This window comes from Photinus pyralis, unplaced genomic scaffold (genome assembly GCF_008802855.1).
Source record: "Photinus pyralis isolate 1611_PpyrPB1 unplaced genomic scaffold, Ppyr1.3 Ppyr1.4_LG9, whole genome shotgun sequence".
NCBI lineage: Eukaryota > Metazoa > Arthropoda > Insecta > Coleoptera > Lampyridae > Photinus > Photinus pyralis.
This window is the reverse complement of record NW_022170878.1, coordinates 19664277-19685938: the sequence shown is the minus strand read 5'-3', so window position 1 is coordinate 19685938 and position 21662 is coordinate 19664277. Positions and strand designations below refer to the sequence as shown.

Below are 21662 nucleotides of genomic sequence, written 5' to 3'. Positions count from 1 at the left end.
TTTTCCAAGTTTTCAATTTTCTTACCAATTCCCACGCCTTCCAATTCTTCGAGTATCTAGAACTTTTATGAGTCCTGTCAAGTCACGAATTTTCCACCTTTTTCTCATTATTCAAGTTCGTCCAGGCATTTTAGAGAAGTTGGAGGGAGTAGGAGATTCAGAAGAAGTGAAGATTAGTAAGCAAAGAAAAAAAAATGTTTCAAGAAAGGTTGCTCTAAGCCAAAGAAGATCTGCTGAGATCTCAGGAATTTATTGTGAAACTGAAGAAGACACCAGAAAAACAAATAGCTGCTTTAGAGCTAAAATATTTCAAAAAAGAACAAGAAGCGATTACATTAAAGGACGTGAATAAGAAGATAGTACGGGATATGAAGAGAAACCGAAGTTAAAAGAAAAGAAGGTGAAGATTCGAGAAGAAGTAGAGTTGGATCAGTATTGCAAGTTGCTGCGTGAAGAAGAATTTGATGAAGACCAAGTAGAAGTCGAAGAAATCGAGAAATTACCAAATATGAAGGGATAGCGAAGAAGTGAAACCACAAGAAGAAATTAGAAAATTAAACCAGTGATAAGGATAAAATGGACGGAGATCAGTTATAAAGACGAGGAAGTGAAGAACATTTTTAAGTTTCAAGACAGGGAAGGTGTTTGAAGACCCATTTTAAAAGAATGTAAACTTTATCAACTGGAAGAAAAGGAAGAAAATATGATATCGTGAAGTGCCAGTGGCGTGACAGTGAAATGAACATTTAAATAAAGTGAGGAGTGTAAATATTTCTTATAGTGTTTTTTATATATGGTTTTTTAGTGAAGTTAAAGAGTTGAAGAGTTTAGTCTAGTGAAGCAAAGTTGAAGACAATTTATGAGGATATTTTATGAAGATTTTGAAGACTTTTATGAAGTTTTTTGAATATTTCTAAGGAAGTTAAGTGAAAAGTTGAATTTTTTATGTTTTTTGTCTTTTTCTTGATTAGGTTTTAGGATTTTTGGGTTGAATAGGATAGATTTAGGATTTTAGTATTTTTTGAATTTTGCCATTTTGTTAGTATATATCGATTAGGAGTTTCAGAATAAAATTCTTTTGTGGGTCACATTTTTATTTATTTTGAAGAAACGCTCTTGTTTCTTTTGTTGTTTTTCAAAGCGCATCAGGTTTTCTTCGTTTAAAAAATAGAAGGGGGTGCTGTAACGAGCGATTTTGATGCGGTGAATTTTTTCGGTTTGTTTCGTGTGAGAATGCGGAAATTAATGGCTGAAAGTTATTTCTAGTTCAAGTACAGGTCTATAGTCATCCAAACAAATATGGATTAGATCAGTAGAGGCGGATGAACTACATCAGAGGAAGGTACGACTCGAATCGAAACCATGAATGCTGGCGGGGGTCCAATCCAAACGTCAACCGAGATTCGGAAAACCTAGGAGGGGACCAGATCTCCACTCGTTCCTCAGAAATTCCATAGGAGCAAGGAGCAAACAAATTCAATTTATTACGTTCAAAATTACTATCAGAAAATTAGAAAAGAACCGAAAAAGGAACAATTTGAAGAAAATAAGCATGAAATAGTGGCAAATAAAATCAAGATTCAAGACGTTAAAGCAGTTAATCATAAAAAAAGAAGAAATGTTATATAATTCAATTCAAAATATCAGGACAAAAAAAGAAAACATGATATCGTGAAATCGCAGTGACGTGACAGTCACATTGAAAAAGAGGGTAAATATTTGTCAGTGTTTTTTATATAATATGTTTTTTTTTTAGTGAAGTTTAGTGAAGTTTATTGCAGTTTAATGGAGTGAAGCAAACTTGAAGGCAAGTTATTAGAATATTTAATGAAGATTTTGAAGATTTTTATGAAGTTTTTTGAATATTTCTAAGGAAGTTAAGTGAAAAGTTGAAGTTTTAGGTTACGAAGTTTCAAGCAGGTCAAAAAAGTTCAGAGCGCTTAGAAGATTCATAGGCCTTCACCATTTTCAACGATTCTACGGCTTTACAGTGTTGGAAAACTGATATTTTAGAATTTGAAATTCCCAACGTAACGCCTAAACCTGAAACTCGAAACCCTCGAACCTAAAAAGTGTAGAACTGCAAACAGCCTTAGGTGGGATACCTTAAAATCCTCAAAACGATAACGTTATTATTAAAATATATTATCTTCGAAGCTTTTTTTAATCCTTTGAAGTGTCCTCCTAAGTACGATAAAGGTGTCAAAACCTCAGGGCTTTTTGAAGGAACCTTTTTAATAACCTGAATTTTCCTGAACCTTTTAAACTTTTTGAGCTACAATTTTCCCCTCGCCCTCTGAAAGTAGGTATACTTTCAATGATTTTCCATCTTAAGCCTTTCGGAAGCTATTGAACCAATTGAAAGCAATTTTAACCTTGTTAACTTTGAGACATCTGTTCAGTCACAAATTGACATTACCAATAGAAAATCGCCGTATGAGATTTTACATTGAGTTAAATTAAAGTCGACCTTATATGGCTCACAAAATTTGAGTGTTTCCCAGGAAAATAAAATATCACACCACAAAAAAGGAGTTATTGACCTCAAACAATTCGGTACATTGACCTTTGATGATTTTAAAAATTGAATAAACGTTGATAACTTTAAAAATGAGATATGAGACCCCAAAACTGGGGATATTGATCCCTAGTTACTGTAAAAATAAAATATAACACCACAAAATTGGGTCTTGAATGGCGACCAACCTTTGGATTTTGAACGGTGCTCAACTTTTGAACTTCGAACTTCGAGCAACTTTTGAACTTCCTCTTCAAAAGAGAGCTAGAAAACTTTGAAGACATCCGAATTCATCCTTATGGAATTATTCATGGAGTTGATTTAGAATCGCCCTATATGGCTATCACTTGACATCATATAATTCGATACGCATAAATGCGGAGGTTTTTATAATCGCTGAGTAAAGTACATGACTTTCCAAGGTCATTATTTGGAGGGTAAATATCACACTCTTTCACTTCAGCTGAAGATGGCAAGGGACGCAGCAGGTACTTGGTGGATTGGTTCCGTGCGACTCCGAAGAGACTACACGTTCCATTTACGAATAGAAGGAGAGAGGACCTTGGGCGAGTCACTCTTCTAGGACGTAAACTGGGCCTGGACAGGTCAATGTAATATTTGCGAGCTATCATAGACTTCCACCTGACTTAGAAAGGGCACATTGGGCGAATAATCAAAAGGCCTATGTGCATGTAGAAGCCTTTCTGAATGTACAGGGGCCCTCGACTGGTACATTGGCTTTACACTTTTGTGATAAGATAAATAATTATGATGTCCTGGTATGCGCAGGATAAGCTACAGGAAGCAGATAGGAAAGGTACAAAGACTCGCCTGTCGAGGAGTCACTGGAACCATTAAAACCACGCCAACTTTGGCCATGGGGGCACTTCTGAAACTTGAGTCTTTACATTGAGCTATAGAGGCAGAGGCTCGGACGGCTTAAATGCGGCTAAATGATAGGGTCAACTTGATCTGAGTTCCACCGCACTGCGGAATAGGGGGCAACGAGCTGGCTCGGGAAGGTAATAGTGTGGTGCTAGTCGAGTCCGAGCTTACCCTAGGAATTTTTCTCCCCGTTGTCAGGGCCAGGATCAAAGACTGCGTGTCCAGGCTCAGTGGAAACAAGCAACCGGACGTGATCAAACACTTAAGGCCTAAGACCAGAAGTACCGTAGGGAAGGAATGCAAAGTAAAACACTGAAATTGGTGAAAGTTTGTTTATTAATAATATTATTATGGAGATTTGAAACCTATGAAGGTTATTCGGTGTACGTTAATGTTTAAAAGCAAAACAAGTAAAGTCAAAAATGTGTCACACTCGAAAAACGAGAGAGTGCCAAGTACGGCTGAGAAAAACCTAGACATTTGATTAATTAATCCAAAAAAAGTTTGAGCAATAATTAAAGAAACACACTAATTGCTCAAATACTCAATGTTGGTTGCAATCAAATTTGAAAACAAGCAGGTTAGCAGGTAGCACAAATCCTTTGTGAAAAACTGCATGGAAATTTACATGGCCTTGGTCAACTCCAACCTTAACAACAAAATATGTGGAAACACGCGAATCGCTACCTATTATCGCACAGAGATTCTCAACCAAAGAGTTTTTGTTAGCAGTCCCCCGCTTAAGGACCCGTAACTCGCCCCTCGTTCGGGGTATTCAAGCCTACAGTTGAAAATCTAGTACTTCTACACCCCAAAGGGATTCAAGCATACACCTTTCCGTAATGCATTAGGCAGTCGACATAATCGTAAATTTGCGCGCACTTGTCGGTCTGCTCCACAACACTTCCATCGCAAAAGTCCAACATCTGGTAGGTCATCCGCTCGAACGTCTTAAAGAACTGATCCCTGTTGATCCTTCCGTTCTCGTCCGTAAGATTAAAGGCCATGTGGATGCAATTGAGGTAGCACTTAAAGGTGGGCGTATCCGTCACTTTGTGCTGGCGAAAGTACCCATCCTTCTCGTCGTTCGTTATGGGCCACGTTTTCTCACACTCGGGATGTTCCTGTTCGGTGCGGTTTCGCCATCTGTCATATATTGCTTGGGTTTCCACCTCAGGAGGAATGAATTTATTAAAAAAAAGGCGAAGGTTGGTGAGCTCTTACCTTAGCCTCAAAAGCGCGGGCAGCAACGAGGACCGAAGCAAAAACGAGTAGAACCTGTGAAAGGCTCATTGTGCAACTTAATGGACTTGTTTCACGCTAGCTTTTATACAAGTCTACCTCAAGGACCGTAATATATTTCAATATATTTTTGTGATGACCTTCTTTTAAGATTTCAAAAGAAATTTATACGGTGTGCTTGTAATTTGCAAATTATTTCGATGTTTATTTATGAACGTTCTCAAGCGCAATTTACATTGCTCAATTTTTGGATTCCATAGCTACGGGCTGTTATAGACTTTATCCAACTTTTCAACTTCCCTCAGCTACACCGATTCTGCCAGTTCTTAAAAGCTTTAAGAATCCTTGCGTTCCCTCGGCACTTACACCTTCTGAGATTTACCACGGTTTTCCCCGAAATCATCCAGAGTATCGAGCTCTTTCACTTCTCCCATTGTTCTACTTTCTCTACGTTTTCCTGTTATTCCATTGACTTCGCTCTTTCATTCCCGTCTATTTCCCATTTTTAAATTTTCTGATTCCAATTTGTCCAAATTGTTTAGGCGGGAGCAAGTATGACTCTCTTTAGATAATAATAATATTTTTCTGATTCCTGTATTTTTTGGGCCTACTAAAAATGTTGGAAATATTTTTCATTTTTTCTAAATTATTAGTGTTTCAGTAATAATAATTGAATGAATTCAACAGAATCATTAATTCAGTAATTCCTTCACTCCTTTAGTTCCTAAAGCGTCTAAATGTATTTCCAAAGAATATAGTGATAATCTTGGAAAGTTACCATTGAGTAATGAAAAAAGCGAAAACAAGTGAGACATCACAACTGTAACATTTGCACATTGATAAATAAATAAATAAATAAATTAATTAATTAAATAGATATTAATGACCCCTCAAAAGTCAATTTGCATAACCTCTCATGTAGCAAGGTTTGGACTTGAATGCTGGGAAAACGAAACACCGGATAACATTATATGTATGTCTCAGATTAGTTTTTCCTAATATACAGGGTGTTCACTATGCAAATTCCCACGGAGAAAATACAAGAGTCTTTGTAACACTAGTATGATAGAAAAGTGCGGGGTAGTCTACCGAAGTGTTAGTAGTGTGTCTCGAAAGAGCCACCCTGTATATAATTTCGTGCAGGATGCTCGCCTTCGTCTACTTCTTTCATTGAACTATGTGCAAAATGTTCAAGTTTTTACATGTAATTTCTGCAGTCGGGTTTGGTACACTCGCTTTACAGTGTGACGCAAGGAACACAATCCAATCGATGCGTGAAATAAAAAAAAAAACATGGAAGAACCCAATTTTGCAGGAGCGCTTGGTTTTTGCGACTATGGCCGGTTACCGACGAGGAAGTCGATGTATAGGTCCTCCAGCATAAGCTTTCTTCAAGAATAATGAACAAAATTATCCCTTTAGTAGGAAAAGTAGGATGAGATGCGTGGCGAGGATTACCAGGAAATCAAAATTTCATAATTTCCTCCAGAATTTTGAGAATAGCAAGCGTCTCGGTGGTCTTGGAGTTTATTCTCGAGCACTACGTTCCTTGGAGGTATCACATATCCCACAAAACGACGGCGGTTGCTACTTTGTCCCAAAAGCGCCGGTTTCCAGACAATGTTTCAAAAATGGTAATTAAGAATCTTCCTTTTTGGACGTGCGGTACATAATATTTACCAGAAAGCTAACATTTGATGGTCTTCTCCCCGAAATTCACAAACGATTGGCTGTGACGTTACGATCTCGTTTCTGAGTGGTGTGACGTCACTTCCTGGTCCAGAACATACATTGGTCATCTACTCTCCTCTCTTCCCCTAACCCTCGAGACTGAAAAAAAGCATTATGCGGGTAACTATGTAATTGGACGCAAGCCCGTTGAGGGTCCAGAACAAGATGGGAATAATAAATTAAATAAATAAATAAATAAATAAATAAATAAATAAATAAATCAATAAATAAATAATTGTAGTATTTCTGGAAATGACAAAGGAACTATCGCTTAGCCCTCAGGGCCCTCATAATACTTTTTAGGTCCTCTTCTGCAAATAAGTATTGCATTGATCGTAGCACCGGTGGCTCTGGGGAGTATGAAATACCCCCCAGCACGAAGAGTCCTCGGCAAAAGACCACTTGGTGACCTCTTTCCCTTTAACCCTCGGTATTCTCATGGGTTTTGGAAATGACAATGGTACCGCTGTACACTGGGGGTATTCCATGTCCTCCAAAGACACGTTTCCTCACAAAAGGATGCATATTAACAGAAGCAGAAAAGAGATAATGGAATGGGGGAGATAATGAGAGTGGGTGAAAGCAAAGAGGAAGTGGAAGTGGAGGGGGAAAAATTAGACGGTTAACTATCCGGCCCGTGTGGCACAGTTCAGTTAAGTCTGGACTGTGGTGCTAAGGGTCCCTGGCTCGAATCCGGGTACGGGCATGGATATTTGTAAATGTACAGTGGGTTGGGTTGGTAGAGCAGACTTGGCTGAAACCCCGCCCGCTCAAAAATAAAGGCAAAATAAAATAAAATAAAAATGTATGGTCGAGAAGGGGTTAAAGTGTAAAAAAATATTGTAAATTAAATGGCGGTTGAGGAGCTAATATTGGAGTGAGATTTAAACGCCAGAACAGACAATAAAGGAAAAGGAGTAGAGGTGGGAAGATAGAAAGTCAAGAAATAAGGAATTATCAGAATTATCAGAAAATTTTATACGGAAATATAGAGGGTGATAAAGGGACGGCCAATACAGACTCATGGATGGAAGAGGGGTGTCGGTAATTCCTTACATACTAGTGAACGAGAAAATACTGGAAGAAATTCAGATAGGAACAAGGATAGAATCGAATTTCAAAGGGAAGATACAAGGGGAAAGGAGATTAGAGGAACAAAAAGGAAAAATAGGAGAGAGTACGGGTAGGCAAATTTGAAAGGGAGTATTAAAAAGGCAACAACGTGCAAGAGGTAAATGAAGATAGAGATGGAAAGATCATAAAAATGGGTGGTAGAACAAAGAGAGTATAGAAGAGAGACAGATACAGAACAATGTTGGAGAAATGAAGAAAAGGATAGAGGAGAAGAAGTTGAGAGTACCTTTTCTCCATTTTGAGCTCTTTTACGCCATTCCTGTATTGTTTTTATTCTTCCCTAGTTGTCTTACCTCCTTTTGTACTTCCCCACTCTCTTCTTATATTGCTTCTGGGCTCTTTACGTATTCCATCTATCAGTGAGTTTGCCTTACTAATTCGTCTCCTTTTTTGTACCTACTGTCTCCCCACAGCTAACGGTTTTGCAACCCACTGTACCTCCTCTGTATGTTGTGTTGCCTACTCTACCACAACGTTTTCCATTAATTTTAACTGCTGGATCGGCCTTGTTATTATTAATTTTTACTTATATTCTTTGGAATGTTGTTTTACTGCTGTTTCCCCGATTTAATCTTGAGTTCTTTCCCTTTTTTTAAACCTCGCTTAGCACTACCTTTAATTGCTCTCCACTGTTTATCATTTAACTATCTCTAAACCGGGAAGGAAAATATGTTGCTGATCAATTAAAAGTAGATTTACTGGAACCCTACATTTAAAACCCTAAAAGAAAATTAGAAGTAAACCCACTTTCTTGACAAACTAAAATGTACGTACCTCTTAAATAAAAGGGCTACTAATGCAACAATCGTCAATAGAAACTGTAATATGACAAATATCAGCCGAAACCTAAAGAGAAGGTACACTTCAATTGCGGGAAATGCAAATGGCGGTACTTACGATAACGAGATAGAACGCAAATTATATTCTCCCTACGGAGATCTATGGATCTGTAGCGGACGAAATTTCCGGTATTAACTTCTAGTAATTACGTTGCACAAATGTGCATAAAACGCTGAACCGACAAGTAGTTTAAATATTAAGGGTCTATTCTTTAACCGACAAGGGTGTTATTTACGAGTTAAGGAATAGAAGCTTTCATATAATTCATGACTTCCTGGGAGTCATCCGAAATGTACTTTGTTGCACATGTGTTACACAATCGGTAGTTTCGAACAGTAGGTCCACAGCACTTGTTAAGATAAGTCGAGTTCGGTTCAGCGATTCTTAAGATTCATTTTTGATTCTAAAATAAATTATATTTTAGTTGTATTTATTTTACTTTCACCCTTATCCACAACACCTACCACAGATCAATCCGTCCTAATTACCGCATAATTCCCAATTTAATGAATCCAATTACCAGAGATTAATAAAATATGGATGATGGCAATTAAAATTCCATGCCTTCTAACCGTTTCGGTAAAATGAAGTGTAACTGAATAAGGTTCTAGACAGAAAGAAAATACACATACTGTAGAGTATACTAATAGAGAAAATAATTTCCATTTAAGACCCCTGTAAACCAACAAATTTGAGAATCTGAAAATCAAATGCGCAAAAGGTTTGGATGTACTCGCTAACTCGCGTACACCTTTTCGTAATGCAATACGCAATTGACAAACTCGAAGATCCTCTCGCACTTGTCGGTCTTCTCGACAACCCCAGCATCACAAATGTCCATCATCTGGTAGGTCATCCTCTCGAACATATTATAGAGCTCATCCCTGTTGATATTTCCGTCCTCGTCGATAAGATTAAACTTAACGTGGATGCAATTAAGGTAGCACTTGAAAGTGGGCGTGTCCGTCAATTCGTGCTGGCGAAAGAACGTATCCTTCTCCTGGTCCGTTATGGGCCACATTTCCGAGCACTCTGGATGCTCCTGTGCGATACGGTTTCTCCATCTGTCGAATATTGCTTGGGTTTCCACCTGGGGAAGAATCCATTTATTATAATGAAAGCTTGATGGGTTCTCACCTGAGCCTCAAAAGCGGAGGCAGCAACGAAGACTGTAGAAATAGTGAGTAGAACCTGGGCGATATGCATTTTGTAGCTTAATACATTTCTCTCGCTCTGCCTTTTATACAAGCCGACCTCAAGGACCGTAACATATTTCAATATTGGGAAGGTGTGATTACATTTTCTATGGTTTCCGAGAAATTAAAACCGCGTGCGTTTGTAATTTGCACAATTTTAATACTTAATTATGGACGTTCTCAAGCGCGAATAGTATTGCATAATTTTTGGATTGCGCAATTATTTAGTGTAATAAGAAAAAAGAAAAAGAAAGAAACACAACAAAAACTCAAAATCTTAACATAACTAAACAACAAAATAATTAAATTCATATCTCAAAAAAAAAATAATAAAGTGTAGACAAACTGCAAGTTAGATTAGGATACGCATGAAAAATAAAGAGAGCAGGTGTAACGTGACAATTTTCACTGTGACATATAACTTCGAAGCACGGCGGATATTTCAGGTAAAGTAATAAGGAAAATAGATCGAAGCCATTGTACAAATTTGCAGGAACTGCAAGTTATTTAAGAGCTCAGAGTGCTAAAGGTCTTGCAATTCTTCCATTCCAATCACTTCTTCGGCTTCTTCAATTCTGAGAATTACCCGTTCTAGTTCGTACAAGTTTTCAATTTTCTCAACAATTCTTCCACGTCTTTCAATTACTCGAGTTAACACCTTTTCTAATTCTTCGAGTTTATCCACACCTCTCCTACAATTACTTTGCTGCAAATTTTTCCTTATCTTCAGAGGTCCCTGAAGTTAGCAGTACTTATACGAGCTCAAAATTTGTTTAATGTTTTATTATTTTGAGCTTTTTTTGAGTTTTTCAACGGAAGCACTCTTCATTTTTGAGCTCTCACAGTTACTTTGCAAACTAAATCTGAAAAAAGTTACTGCTAACTTCACGTGAGCAAAACAAATAGCAACTCAAAAATTAAAAATAACTTAATAATTATGAGTTTTTTTTTAGCTTTTCAACGAAATAACTCTCATTTTTTGAACCCTCATAGTTACCTCGTAATTCAAAATTGAATAAATGTACTGCTAACTTCACGTGAGCAAAACAAATAGCAACTCAAAAATTAAAAATAACTTAATAATTATGAGTTTTTTTTGAGCTTTTCAACGAAATAACTCTCATTTTTTGAACCCTCATAGTTACCTCGTAATTCAAAATTGAATAAATGTACTGCTAACTTCACGTGAGCAAAACAAATAGCAACTCAAAAATTAAAAATAACTTAATAATTATGAGTTTTTTTTTAGCTTTTCAATGAAATAACTCTCAATTTTTGAGCCCTCATAGTTACCTCGTAATTTAAAATTGAATAAATGTTATGCTAACTTTACGTTAGCAAAACAAACTGCAACTCAAAAATTAAAGATTACTTAATAAATATGAGCTTTTTTTTAGCAAATGCATAAATAAAGATGTCATAAATAATTCCCGTAATACCCGGCATACCGGATAGACGTCCGTGGCCGTATCAACTTCAATGTAAATCGAAGTTCCTATCTATAATATTATTATGGACTAGGTATGGTAATATACTGTAACGTGATTTATAAATTCGGGTTCGATTTATATCAATATTTATTAAACAAAACTAAAACGCTATAATAACTGTACAATTTATATCGACTATTTATATTACACTCACTTCGCCATTTATATCAGATATTCATTCGCGCTCTCGAACTGTCGTGCGTACTCGATCTCCGACGGTAGTGAACTGACTGCGATGTGCGATCCGCAACCATTTATAAACGCAAGCAATGCAGGTCCCGAATGCTCACATAACTTCCAGATGTGTCTCCAATGCGAATTCCACTGTCGCGCTAAGAACCTTTCAGGAGTTCGAAAGGCGACACCATGTCTGGAGCGTTTCCGTTACAATACATTATACTATAATACGTCTCATTACAAAATTAAAAACTGCAACTTAGCTACTTTTTATAATTTATAATATGCTGATTTTGTAGAAGAGGTTATTTTTGCTAAGACAACAGTCTACATCATACAAAACTGTCTATAATATTATGAGTCACGTTCGTCGTTCACTAAACAGCAGTACATGTACATTGTTTAATTCTCGTTTGTTGTGTCGTTCGTACTACTTATATCTAAATATTTTACACGTTGATTAGTTATTAAAATGGAGGTAAGTTATTCATTCGTTTTCTTTTATGCCTGTGGTGTGAGGTCAGTTTTATTCCGCCTTGATCACTATGGACGTATCCGACGTATCTAGCTTTCAATATTAGAAAATAGAAATAGAAAGTTCCACCAATGTGTTGCATTTTTTGAAAAGTCGTATTGTTAAAAGCTTTTTAGGTTGTAGAAACTAGGGATCGACCGATAGAAATAATTTGGCCGATACCGATATATTAAAGACCGATACCGATATAGGCTGATACCGATATTACATTGTATATAAATAATTGCTTGGAGAATTTATTGCACCTTTGAATGTTTGATTAATAGTTAATATTTTATAGGCGTAAGCCCGAATTAAGGGTTCTTCTTAGTTTTAGATCTTTATCTTTGTACGGTTGAAATGCCGCTGTGCTGTCGTTAGATCACAAAGGATTGCCCTTAACAATGTTTGTAGGTAGTGTCGTACGTAAATTATTTTAATACTTTTCTTTAGATACCTATTATAAATAGGTATATATGTTCCAGCGTTTTCTGTGGTTTTTGCAATAACTATCGGCGGCCGATATATCGGCCAAATAGATCGATACCGATTATCGGTATGTTGGTCGACATGGCCGATAGGCCGATACGTATATCGGTATCGGTCGATCCCTAGTAGAAACAGTACTGTATGTGTATTACAATTTATAGTAGACAATACTATTTGTAATTAAATCATTTCTTCATTCATGGGAAAATTCCATTTTTAAGCGTATTATACAATTATACATAAATTAATGTCCTGTATCTTACAGAGCCATGAATCAGATTGTTATAAAAATGATGCTCCAAATGATGCGTCTCCGCCAGAAAGGTAAGTTTCGCATAGAACTGTTGCCAACATTTCAGTTTTTTCAATTATAAATTAGTGTATCGAATAGTAACTTTACCGCGATTGATTTATCGCTGTGATAACTAATAGACAACTCAAAAATGATAGGTACTATATTTATTACTTCTCATACTTTGTACGTGAAGTAAGGTCAATACGTCCCCCTTCGTCAATTAGAAATTAGAATTTATTATTTTCCATAAATTTGTATGTACCATGAAATTTATGAACGGAACCCGCTGTTAAGTCTATGACTTAGTGGGACCGCATAATGTATAAATGTTAAAAACCAAATATATAAATACAAAAAATTATGCTTTATAAATAAGTAATAAAACTCAATCTACACTGGAAAATGAATTTATTTATTTATTTGAAAATCCAGTGTAGATTGAGTATTATTACTTATTTATAAAGAATAAAATGGACCTACACAAGGTAACACGCAACTCTATAAATAAACAAAAATTATTAGTAGTTAAGTAGGACGGGTTCTGGATCAAAAAGTCACTATAGATTCTGAAGGCCGTGTAAAAAGTCACCAGAAAAGTTACTAGATTCTCAAGGTTATTGCTCAATGTGATTTCAAGGTCATTTCAGATGACTTTGAAACATTTTTCTAATAATTGTAGGATTGTAACTTGGATAAGTATGTCAAGGTCATATAGGTTTACATTTCTGCTACATTTTTCTCAGAATTGCAGTTAATGTCTGTGAACTAGTAGGGCGAGTTCTGAATCAAAAATCACTAAAAAGCCATCAGAAAAGTTACTAGATTCTCAAGGTCAAATCGGTTCGCGTCTCTGCTACATTTTTCTTTGCACTATTTTGTTTATCTGTTTATAGACCTGTTGATCTGTTTAACTAAACAGATATTCGCAATAGGTTGGTTCAACAAGTAAACAGATAAACAAGTCTGTTTACCTGTTGACCTGTTTAAACTCATCATCTAAACATGTAAACTGAACAGCTGAACAGGTAAATTGAACAGCTGAACAGGTATATGAACAGCTAAACAGATATAACGAACAGATAAACAGATAAAATGAACAAATAAACTAAACAGCTCAATGTTGAATCGACCTATTGCGAATATCTGTTTAGTTAAACAGGTCAACAGGTCTATAAACGGATAAACCGAATAGTGCAAAGAGAAATGTAGCAGAGACGCGAACCGATTTGACCTTGACAATCTAGTACTTTTCTGATGGCTTTTTTAGTGACTTTTTGATCCAGAACCCGTCCTACTTCACTATTTGTATTGTATGACATTTTAATCAGACAAATAATCGCGATGTACGTTGATGATTTACAGGTTGAACCCAAAAAGTATCCCAAGAAGAAGAGGTAGGCCACCTACTGTAGATGCCGACAAGCTTAGAGAAATTGCACGAAATGAGGCAGCTGTGGTGGTATTAAACGGAAAAATATTGCCAAGATCCAATGCAGTGTGGGCTGAGCTGATACTCAAATACAAAGTAACAATGTCATTAAAAGGTTTTCACAACGCATTTCACGAATGCAGATATGGAATTGGAGACATCTTGGGTTTGAAAAAAAATCACGTTTATAGACCGCCTTGTATAGAAGAACTATCTGAAGAATCAAGCACTTCCCAGGAAAACGAAGAAGTGGATGCCAATCACTACCGCGATTTTTTCATTTCAATACCTGCGGAAAAATGGGCTTTCATTGCACCCACTACAGTACACGAAAAGTCTAGAGATATGGACAGGCTACGACGAGGCGTTTGGACTGATGTTATCGCCGATATGATAATAGAAAAAAAGCGAATATATTGTTGTTGGAGTTTCAAGAACCATCAAGTGGCAAAAACAAATAACGCTAAAAAATATTTAGTATTCAGCGCAAGATGTGTAGACTGCGGAGCGTGGTTAGAAGGAAGCGTTGATGAAAAACCACATGATGGTACAAACGTTATTGTTAACATTACAATAAAGGAAGGTGATTTAAGCATGAAGCATACAACTAGAAGACAACTCAAATCCGTTAAACGAACAGAAAAAGTTAACCAAATGATTGTCCGCAAAGAAGCTCCAAGCAAAACTCGCAACGATGATGCGAGTAACTTAATGCGACACGGAGAACTGGAACCACCAAATTTGCCAAGGTTAGGGGTATACTCAAAAGCACTTTCCGAGAGGATTACGGGTCAACGTTTACACAAAGATCCAATGATTGCTGTCCATAGACTTCAGTATCTTCAGCCTATTGGATTAATGATACACGAGGTAGGATTTGAATTCGTTCACTTTTGGACCGCTGAACAACAGACAGTGTTCAATGCATGTCATAGCAAAGGTCATTCTAAATTGTCAATAGACGCCAGCGGTAAATTTGTACACAAACTTCCTCGCCCGGGAGGAACATTATCTGGCCATTTTTTCCTTTATATAATGGTGATAAATATACCAGGGAAAGGTAAATCTCAAATTCCAGTTGCCCAAATGCTTTCTGCTAGACACAATGCTGTAGCTATTCAGTACTGGATGATGGAATTTATCCGTCTCGGCGCTGCTGTACCAAAGGAAGTTGTGACTGATGACAGTGGGGCATTAGTGAGTGCTGTTTGTAGAGCTTTTGCTAAAATGCCCGATACAGAATCTTACATTAATAAATGCTTTCAATTTCTCCAAGGAGAAATTTCTCAATCAGATATGCCCGCTTGTTATGTAAGATTAGATGTAGCGCATATATTAAAGGCCGTCGGTGGATGGAAAGAACTAGATAAAAATAGAACGCCGCGTTTAGTTCGTAGGTTTTATCTAAAGGGCGTAGGACTTCTTGTAGATACATGCACAATAGAAGCCGCAGCTGAAATTATGAAAGCTATCCTCACAGTAGCTCTTAGTGAACGTGAAGGGGTGTCGGTTCTGACAGGAGAAAACACGCCTTCAGATGAAAAAAAAATGTTTCTTAAGAATACCTATCGAACTGCAGGATTGCCGGAAACATTCAACGCCATCGAGGAAATACTGGGAACAACAGATCCGTATCAATCCGAATATGACGCCTCAATTCGAGAAGAAACAAGACCAATCTCTCCACTGCTTATTGACGATGCAAACGTAGAAGACATGGCCGCAACAGGAAAGGCCTGGGTAAAAGATATTGAAAGCGCTAGCAGAGATTTGGTGCAACAAAGCGCGGATGGTGATCGAGACAATATGATGTTCCTGCCTCGGGTGGTTAAACCTCTTTTACATCTTTTTTCTCGTTTTCCACTATGGTCAAAAGTTATGAATGACTACTTTAGAGTAGACAGTCGACCATCATCAGCTGGCGTAGAAAGCACCTACAACGATTTAAAAACACGAAAATTACAACTTCCAATGAGAATAGATAATTTTTTAATAGAATATTACAAATACATTGACGGGGCAGTAAAACTTGCTGGTGCGACCGACTTTGTTCAAGAAACAGATAAAATTATCAACTCAAACGATGGACAGCCTCCAAATATTAATTTGCTAGAAGAAATAGTAAGTTTACCTTCGGCAAGCAAAAATATATCTTCATATTCACCAAACAATGAAAATACCTCAGAGTACGCATTTTGTTCTCAAACATCTAACCTTCTTACTTGCTCTTTGTGTTTGGAAGGAAATCTACCTGGAGGTGCTCACGTTTGCGTGAACTGTAAGAAAGCCATCCATAATCTTGATTTCTGCTCCGTTCCCGTAAACACTAATGGTGAAGATGAAGGCTACGGTCAAAGGAGACGTTGTATTCAGTGCAACGCGAAGTTGATTAGCGCTCCAAATGTTAGTTCAAGTTCCACTGCAAGAGAAAAAACGTTTGAAAAATTACTCACGGAATCTAATCCTTCTGCACCGTATCTTATTGATCGATTAGATAATGTGGTTTTATCCCCCAAACACCAAGCCATAATTAAAGAATCGAGAGAAACTGAACACTGGAAGGGTTTAGGTGGGTCTCCAAAAACGAAGAGGAAGGCGAGATACTTAGGCCCGTGTCCTGAATGGGCTACAATTGAGGAAAGCAACGTGAGAAATGCTCCAAAGGTAGGGTTTTTAAGAAATGGTGGCCTCATATCTGCAAAACCTAAAAGGTCTAGTGGAAAAATAATGCAACTTAAAAACACGTGTGCATTCGATAGCATTGTCCAAGTTTTAGCTTGTATTTATGTAGACAGTTTAAAAGTTAGGGATTGTTTTGAGTCTATGGAGAACCCTTGTGAAGTGCTTCGTCTTGCGCAGTACCTTGCACAAACGTCAAGAGCAGGTCTTCAGGCTACTAACATGCGTTCCTCTATTTTGACGCAAGCATTCCCTGGCAAAGAACTTGTAGGTGGAGTTATTTCGCACGATTGTGTAACTACTGCTGCACATATGTACACAGTAACAAACTGTCCCGAAAGTTTTACCGAACATATACATTGTCCTTCGCCCTATTGTCCAGAACCAAACATCAATAAGAAGTACCATATAGTACGTATAGACCCCGAAGGGTTAGGTGAGCTGGGATTAAAGAACTTGCAGGATGCAATCCAACAAATAGTTCCTGGTCAAATATGCAGCAAAAAACTTTTGACGGAAGTTCCACAAAACTGGTATAATTCTGATGTTTATACAGATCCAGAAACCAAAGAAGACAAAGGTAATTTCACCGTTTATTTATTGCACTAAACCGTAGAACAAACACAACTAACACTTAATTATAATTGGAATTTACTATTTGTACAGACGTTCACAAAAAAGAAATTCGGTAGTCCCGCTATATACCTATGCAGTTTAACATGTAATTAGTACTAAGACCAGCTTAAAATCTATGTGAACAATTTTTTGTAAGAATCGTTACTATAGATTTTAATCTGTTCCCAGTATCACGTAGTATTGAGTAGGTTGTGGTGAAAACAATTAGTACTTTTAGGTCTTTAATCAATAACAAGTTAGAGTATAAAAATAATGAAACACGCCGTGTTTAGCATATTGTTAGTTCATATGCTGTTTAACCCACCTTTGCATTTTAAACTAGAGAAACCGATTATTTAGAATATTTGCTTACTTGATTTCAGTAAACTATTACTGCTCTGGAGTAATAGAGAGGACCTACACTCCGTCTTCATTGCTGTTTATGGAAATCTTGTCGACAAATGAAAATAAGCGAAGCCCTAATGCACAATTTCAGGACGTTGGCACGGAAGAACTAATTCGTTGTCTTCTGTCTTCTATACCTCCTGTGATCTCGTTCCACAAATCAACCTATCGATTACGAGGGGTAATTAATTATAAAGCCCCTATCATTGCAAGTGATGATGGACATTACATAGGGTATAGTCTAAGGTGTGATGGTACGTGGGAGGTGTTCGACGATCTCAAAACTAAAGTGTCCAGAGCAAGCGGCGACACCTCTGTGTCACCTCACTCTTTAATATATTCGTGGTAGCGCATAACAACGAAGTATCTACCGGGTATATTTATTTAAACAATGATTGGATTTAGGACATAACATATATTATATTATTGTTTACTACAGTATGAAAAATAAATTTTTTTTTGTTTAGTTACTATTTCAACTAATTTGTTGTGTCTAGTAACTAAGAGATTAAATATTGAAAGTTGATCTGTAGAGAAGATAAAAAACATAAAGGTATGAAGTTATGTATGAGTTTTGAGATGCTAGTCTTCTTAGTTGACGTTCTAGACACATTTTAAACTTTGATTTGCGACGTAACTACGAGAGCTCAAAAATTTATAGTTGTTCCATTGAAAAGCTCAAAAAAATTAATATATACATATATGAAGTTACGTTTAATTTTTGAGTTGCTAGTTGTATTACTGACGTGCGCTTTATAAACTTTCATTTGCGAGATAACTATGAGAGCTCAAAAATTGAGAGTTGTTCTATTGAAAAGCTCAAAAAAAGCTCATTTTTATTAAGTAATCTTTAATTTTTGAGTTGCAGTTTGTTTTTCTAACGTGAAGTTAGCAGTACACTTATTCAATTGTGAATTACGAGGTAACTATGAGGGTTCAAAAAATGAGAGTTATTTCGTTGAAAAGCTCAAAAAAAACTCATAATTATTAAGTTATTTTTAATTTTTGAGTTGCTATTTGTTTTGCTCACGTGAAGTTAGCAGTAACTTTTTTCAGATTTAGTTTGCAAAGTAACTGTGAGAGCTCAAAAATTTAGAGTGCTTCCGTTGAAAAGCTCAAAAAAAGCTCAAAATAATAAAACATTAAATAATTTTTGAGCTCGTATGAGTACTGCTAACTTCAGGGACCTCTTGATTACCACGCGATGTTTCAGAGGTATTATATACTTCACTGGTTATTAATTTAGTACGCGAAAGTTTCATAACACGTATCTAATGTGCTTTTCATGCGTGATCTAAAAATCGTCTTTCAATACAAATCCCCGTTTCATAGACAAATGGGCATGTGCTTAACACTGAAACTGTTCCCCAATCTACTAGAATCACGTCATTATTTTGTTCCGACAATTTCTCTGATAACGTTTTCAAGCACATTGAGCTGCCATTAATTACGCCAATAGATTACTCAAGCCTTTTGTTTGCTTTCTAATGACATTAGTCGCTCATACACGCCGGTGTTATTCCCTAATTAATAATCGTTAACGCGTAGGTACGAAAGTTCATTGGTATAAGTTCATTATTTTCATTTGAAGTAACTCTTTGCTTTACCCATACATTTATTACGGCACAACACCAATGGAACCTTTCTTTCCGTGACAGACGATACTCTTGTAACGTACTCGATATTTTTTTCTACCGCGGTAATTAGTGACAGCAAACTAAGGGGTTTTGAAGTAACAGACAAGGTGCGTTAATTATAGACTTTCTTATAATTTTAAAATCCTGAAGGATGGTAGGAGGGGGTAATAGTGCCGATTTTCAAAAGAGGTGACAAAGATCGTGTATAAAATTATAGGGGGATCAGGATAATGACGACGGCGTACAGAATCTAAGCAATATGATACTGAATGAAAAATTAGAAAGAGAAATGGAAGAAAAGAGAAAGTTGGAGAACAGATTTATTAAATCTGTGGTTGGAGGAACCACAAATGGCCTTCAGAAATGGAAGGGGAACGATCGGCTGCATATATGTATTACACTTACACAGATTGGTGGAAAAGGAATTGGAAAGAAGCACGGAAAGGTGTGTGTGTGTGTGTGTGTGAGAGAGGGTGTGAGAGGGTGTGTGAGGGTGGGTGTGTGTGTGTGTGTTTTTCATGAACTTAAAGGTAGCCTTTGACAGAGTAGTAAGGGAGAAAGTGTTTAAGATGGAAAAATAGACAAGAAGCTAAAGGACAGACTCAAGGATCTATATGGAGACACAAGAGTGAGGGTAAGAATACAAGGCAAGGAGTCTGAAGTGTGTTGAACTAAGACAAAGATCCCCACTTCCCAACCTTATTAAATCTTCACATAAGGGACTAGAGAGATGAAAACAAGTATAAATTGTGCACAACTCTTGTGCATATAAAGCGCATTTTTTTAAACCGAAATAGCTTTTTCTTTGACATCACCAATGGATATATTCCTTGCAGACGTCTCAATCGCCCTTTGTGAGTACTCTCTTCCGACAATCCGTTCTTGAGGTATAAGGGAATATATCCGATCACGATAAGAGGTCGAGGAAGAGGGCTATGGTTGGTAGAAATTAATTCCTTTCGTTAAGACCTTTCATTAGAGTATCATGGAGGATACGACGTAGACATGGTAGGGAAATCTTACGGCTACAAACCTAAAATACTTCCACTTCAATCGGTTTTCTTTACAGCATCATAGGTAATTACCCTTTAACAGACTACTTGTAGCGCCTCAAATTCAAAAGAGGAAAGATGGGTGATAACGTGATAAGACCAAGGATACAAAAGACAAAGGTTATCGATATAAATTTGGTTCTACAAACAGTGCAAGGTACTGTCAGCGCAGCTAATTCTGAAAGATATGAAGGATCTCAACAAGAGGAAGCTGTTATGTATGTCCAAGACCCAAAGATAAGAAAGATAAACAATTCATGTCACTAATGTAAAAAAAATGTATGCGCTTTACAAACAAAAACTATTACAGTTTACAAGTATAAATATTTGTTGTACTATTAGTAGGGGACCCCACCTGGTAACAAGTGTTGTAACGGAATTTCCCTGGACAGAAATTTTTGTTGATTGATAAAATTGCTATATGTATGTATGCATGTAACCCTGCACACTATTTTTGTATTTTAGCATTGGAAGGAAGTTGATATTTGTTACATTTACTTTAACCCGAATTGGGATATTGTTTAACCGTGACGAAGCTAAAAGGGAATTTAGCAATGTAAAGTAAAAATCGCGCTTAGAAATGCAATTTCGTCGTTTTAAAGTTTCGCCGTAGATACTACAATAGATACTAAGAGAGAGGGTATAAATACAAGTTTTTCGTGGTCGGAAGTGAAGTGTTTCCACAGGCAGCTCAGACGGGGAGCCTAAGTTGGTTTATTTCAAACATCCAAAAATAGTGCGTTACCGAGCGAATCGTCTTCCTGAAAATATTTAGAAGACCTAAAATTACACACTGGGAATCCGATACCATCTACATAGAGCCGTAGCAACGCCAGGAGAAAATTCCAACAGCATTTTTGGGAACGAGCTTTTAGCTCCTGTTTTGTTATTAATATCACTAGGCTGACAATTTCACTTCACCTGTATGAACGAATGGAGGATGATGATGATTGTTCCATACCTATGTGAAATATTTGGTATTGGCGCAACTGCAATGTCAAAATTCCCTAGGTTTATTATGTAAAATAATAGTTATTCATATAACAAGAGCGCGAAGTTCAATTTCGCGCATTGAGACTGAAGGTATTTTGACGAGGCGAAGCCGAGTCAAAATATCAGTCAAATGCGCGAAATAACTTCGCGCTAGCGTTATATACAATATTTTTTCTACAACTGAACCGATTGTTAATTAAATTTGCTGTTTAAGTTCAACTTTGTCACGTGCGCGAAATACTTTTTTTCACTGTTGACGATTTCGCGCACGTTGTCAATAGCAACCTTACGTATTAATTAACCGTTTAAAAATCTAGTATTTCGCGTTTCGAAATCCGTCA

At 36.8% G+C, this 21662-nt stretch overlaps 2 protein-coding genes and 1 long non-coding RNA gene across 3 annotated transcripts; 1 reads left to right on the top strand and 2 right to left on the bottom strand.

Annotated features, from left to right (window-relative positions):
• Positions 1 to 3727: 3727 nt before the first annotated feature.
• On the bottom strand, positions 3728 to 4873 carry LOC116181106. Its single transcript, XM_031501379.1, has 2 exons — positions 4628 to 4873; positions 3728 to 4575 (listed from the first exon to the last, which is right to left on the bottom strand). Exons 1-2 carry the CDS (start codon positions 4694 to 4696, stop codon positions 4225 to 4227), a joined length of 420 nt encoding a protein of 139 aa, XP_031357239.1. The 5' UTR covers positions 4697 to 4873; the 3' UTR covers positions 3728 to 4224.
• Positions 4874 to 7683: 2810 nt separating this feature from the next.
• Positions 7684 to 9090, bottom strand: LOC116181021. The gene is made up of 4 exons (XR_004147195.1): positions 8815 to 9090; positions 8408 to 8753; positions 8285 to 8356; positions 7684 to 8230 (listed from the first exon to the last, which is right to left on the bottom strand). It is a non-coding gene; the product is annotated as an uncharacterized LOC116181021 (long non-coding RNA).
• Positions 9091 to 12072: 2982 nt separating this feature from the next.
• Positions 12073 to 18036, top strand: LOC116180164. Its single transcript, XM_031500022.1, has 3 exons — positions 12073 to 12540; positions 13874 to 17199; positions 17618 to 18036. The coding sequence occupies exons 1-3, from the start codon at positions 12464 to 12466 to the stop codon at positions 17986 to 17988; spliced, it is 3774 nt and encodes a 1257-aa protein (XP_031355882.1). The 5' UTR covers positions 12073 to 12463; the 3' UTR covers positions 17989 to 18036.
• The last annotated feature ends 3626 nt before the right edge of the window (positions 18037 to 21662 follow it).

What these genes read in the sequence shown, in the direction of transcription:
- LOC116181106 (XM_031501379.1), bottom strand. Translation starts at nt 4,696, where the DNA reads ATGAGCCTTTCACAGGTTCTACTCGTTTTTGCTTCGGTCCTCGTTGCT. An exon ending in CCCGCGCTTTTGAGGCTAAG is followed by an intron (nt 4,576 to 4,627) that starts GTAAGAGCTCAC and finishes ATTCCTCCTGAG; the next exon opens with GTGGAAACCCAAGCAATATA.
- LOC116180164 (XM_031500022.1), top strand. Translation starts at nt 12,464, where the DNA reads ATGTCCTGTATCTTACAGAGCCATGAATCAGATTGTTATAAAAATGAT. An exon ending in GATGCGTCTCCGCCAGAAAG is followed by an intron (nt 12,541 to 13,873) that starts GTAAGTTTCGCA and finishes GATGATTTACAG; the next exon opens with GTTGAACCCAAAAAGTATCC. An exon ending in AGAAACCAAAGAAGACAAAG is followed by an intron (nt 17,200 to 17,617) that starts GTAATTTCACCG and finishes ACTTGATTTCAG; the next exon opens with TAAACTATTACTGCTCTGGA.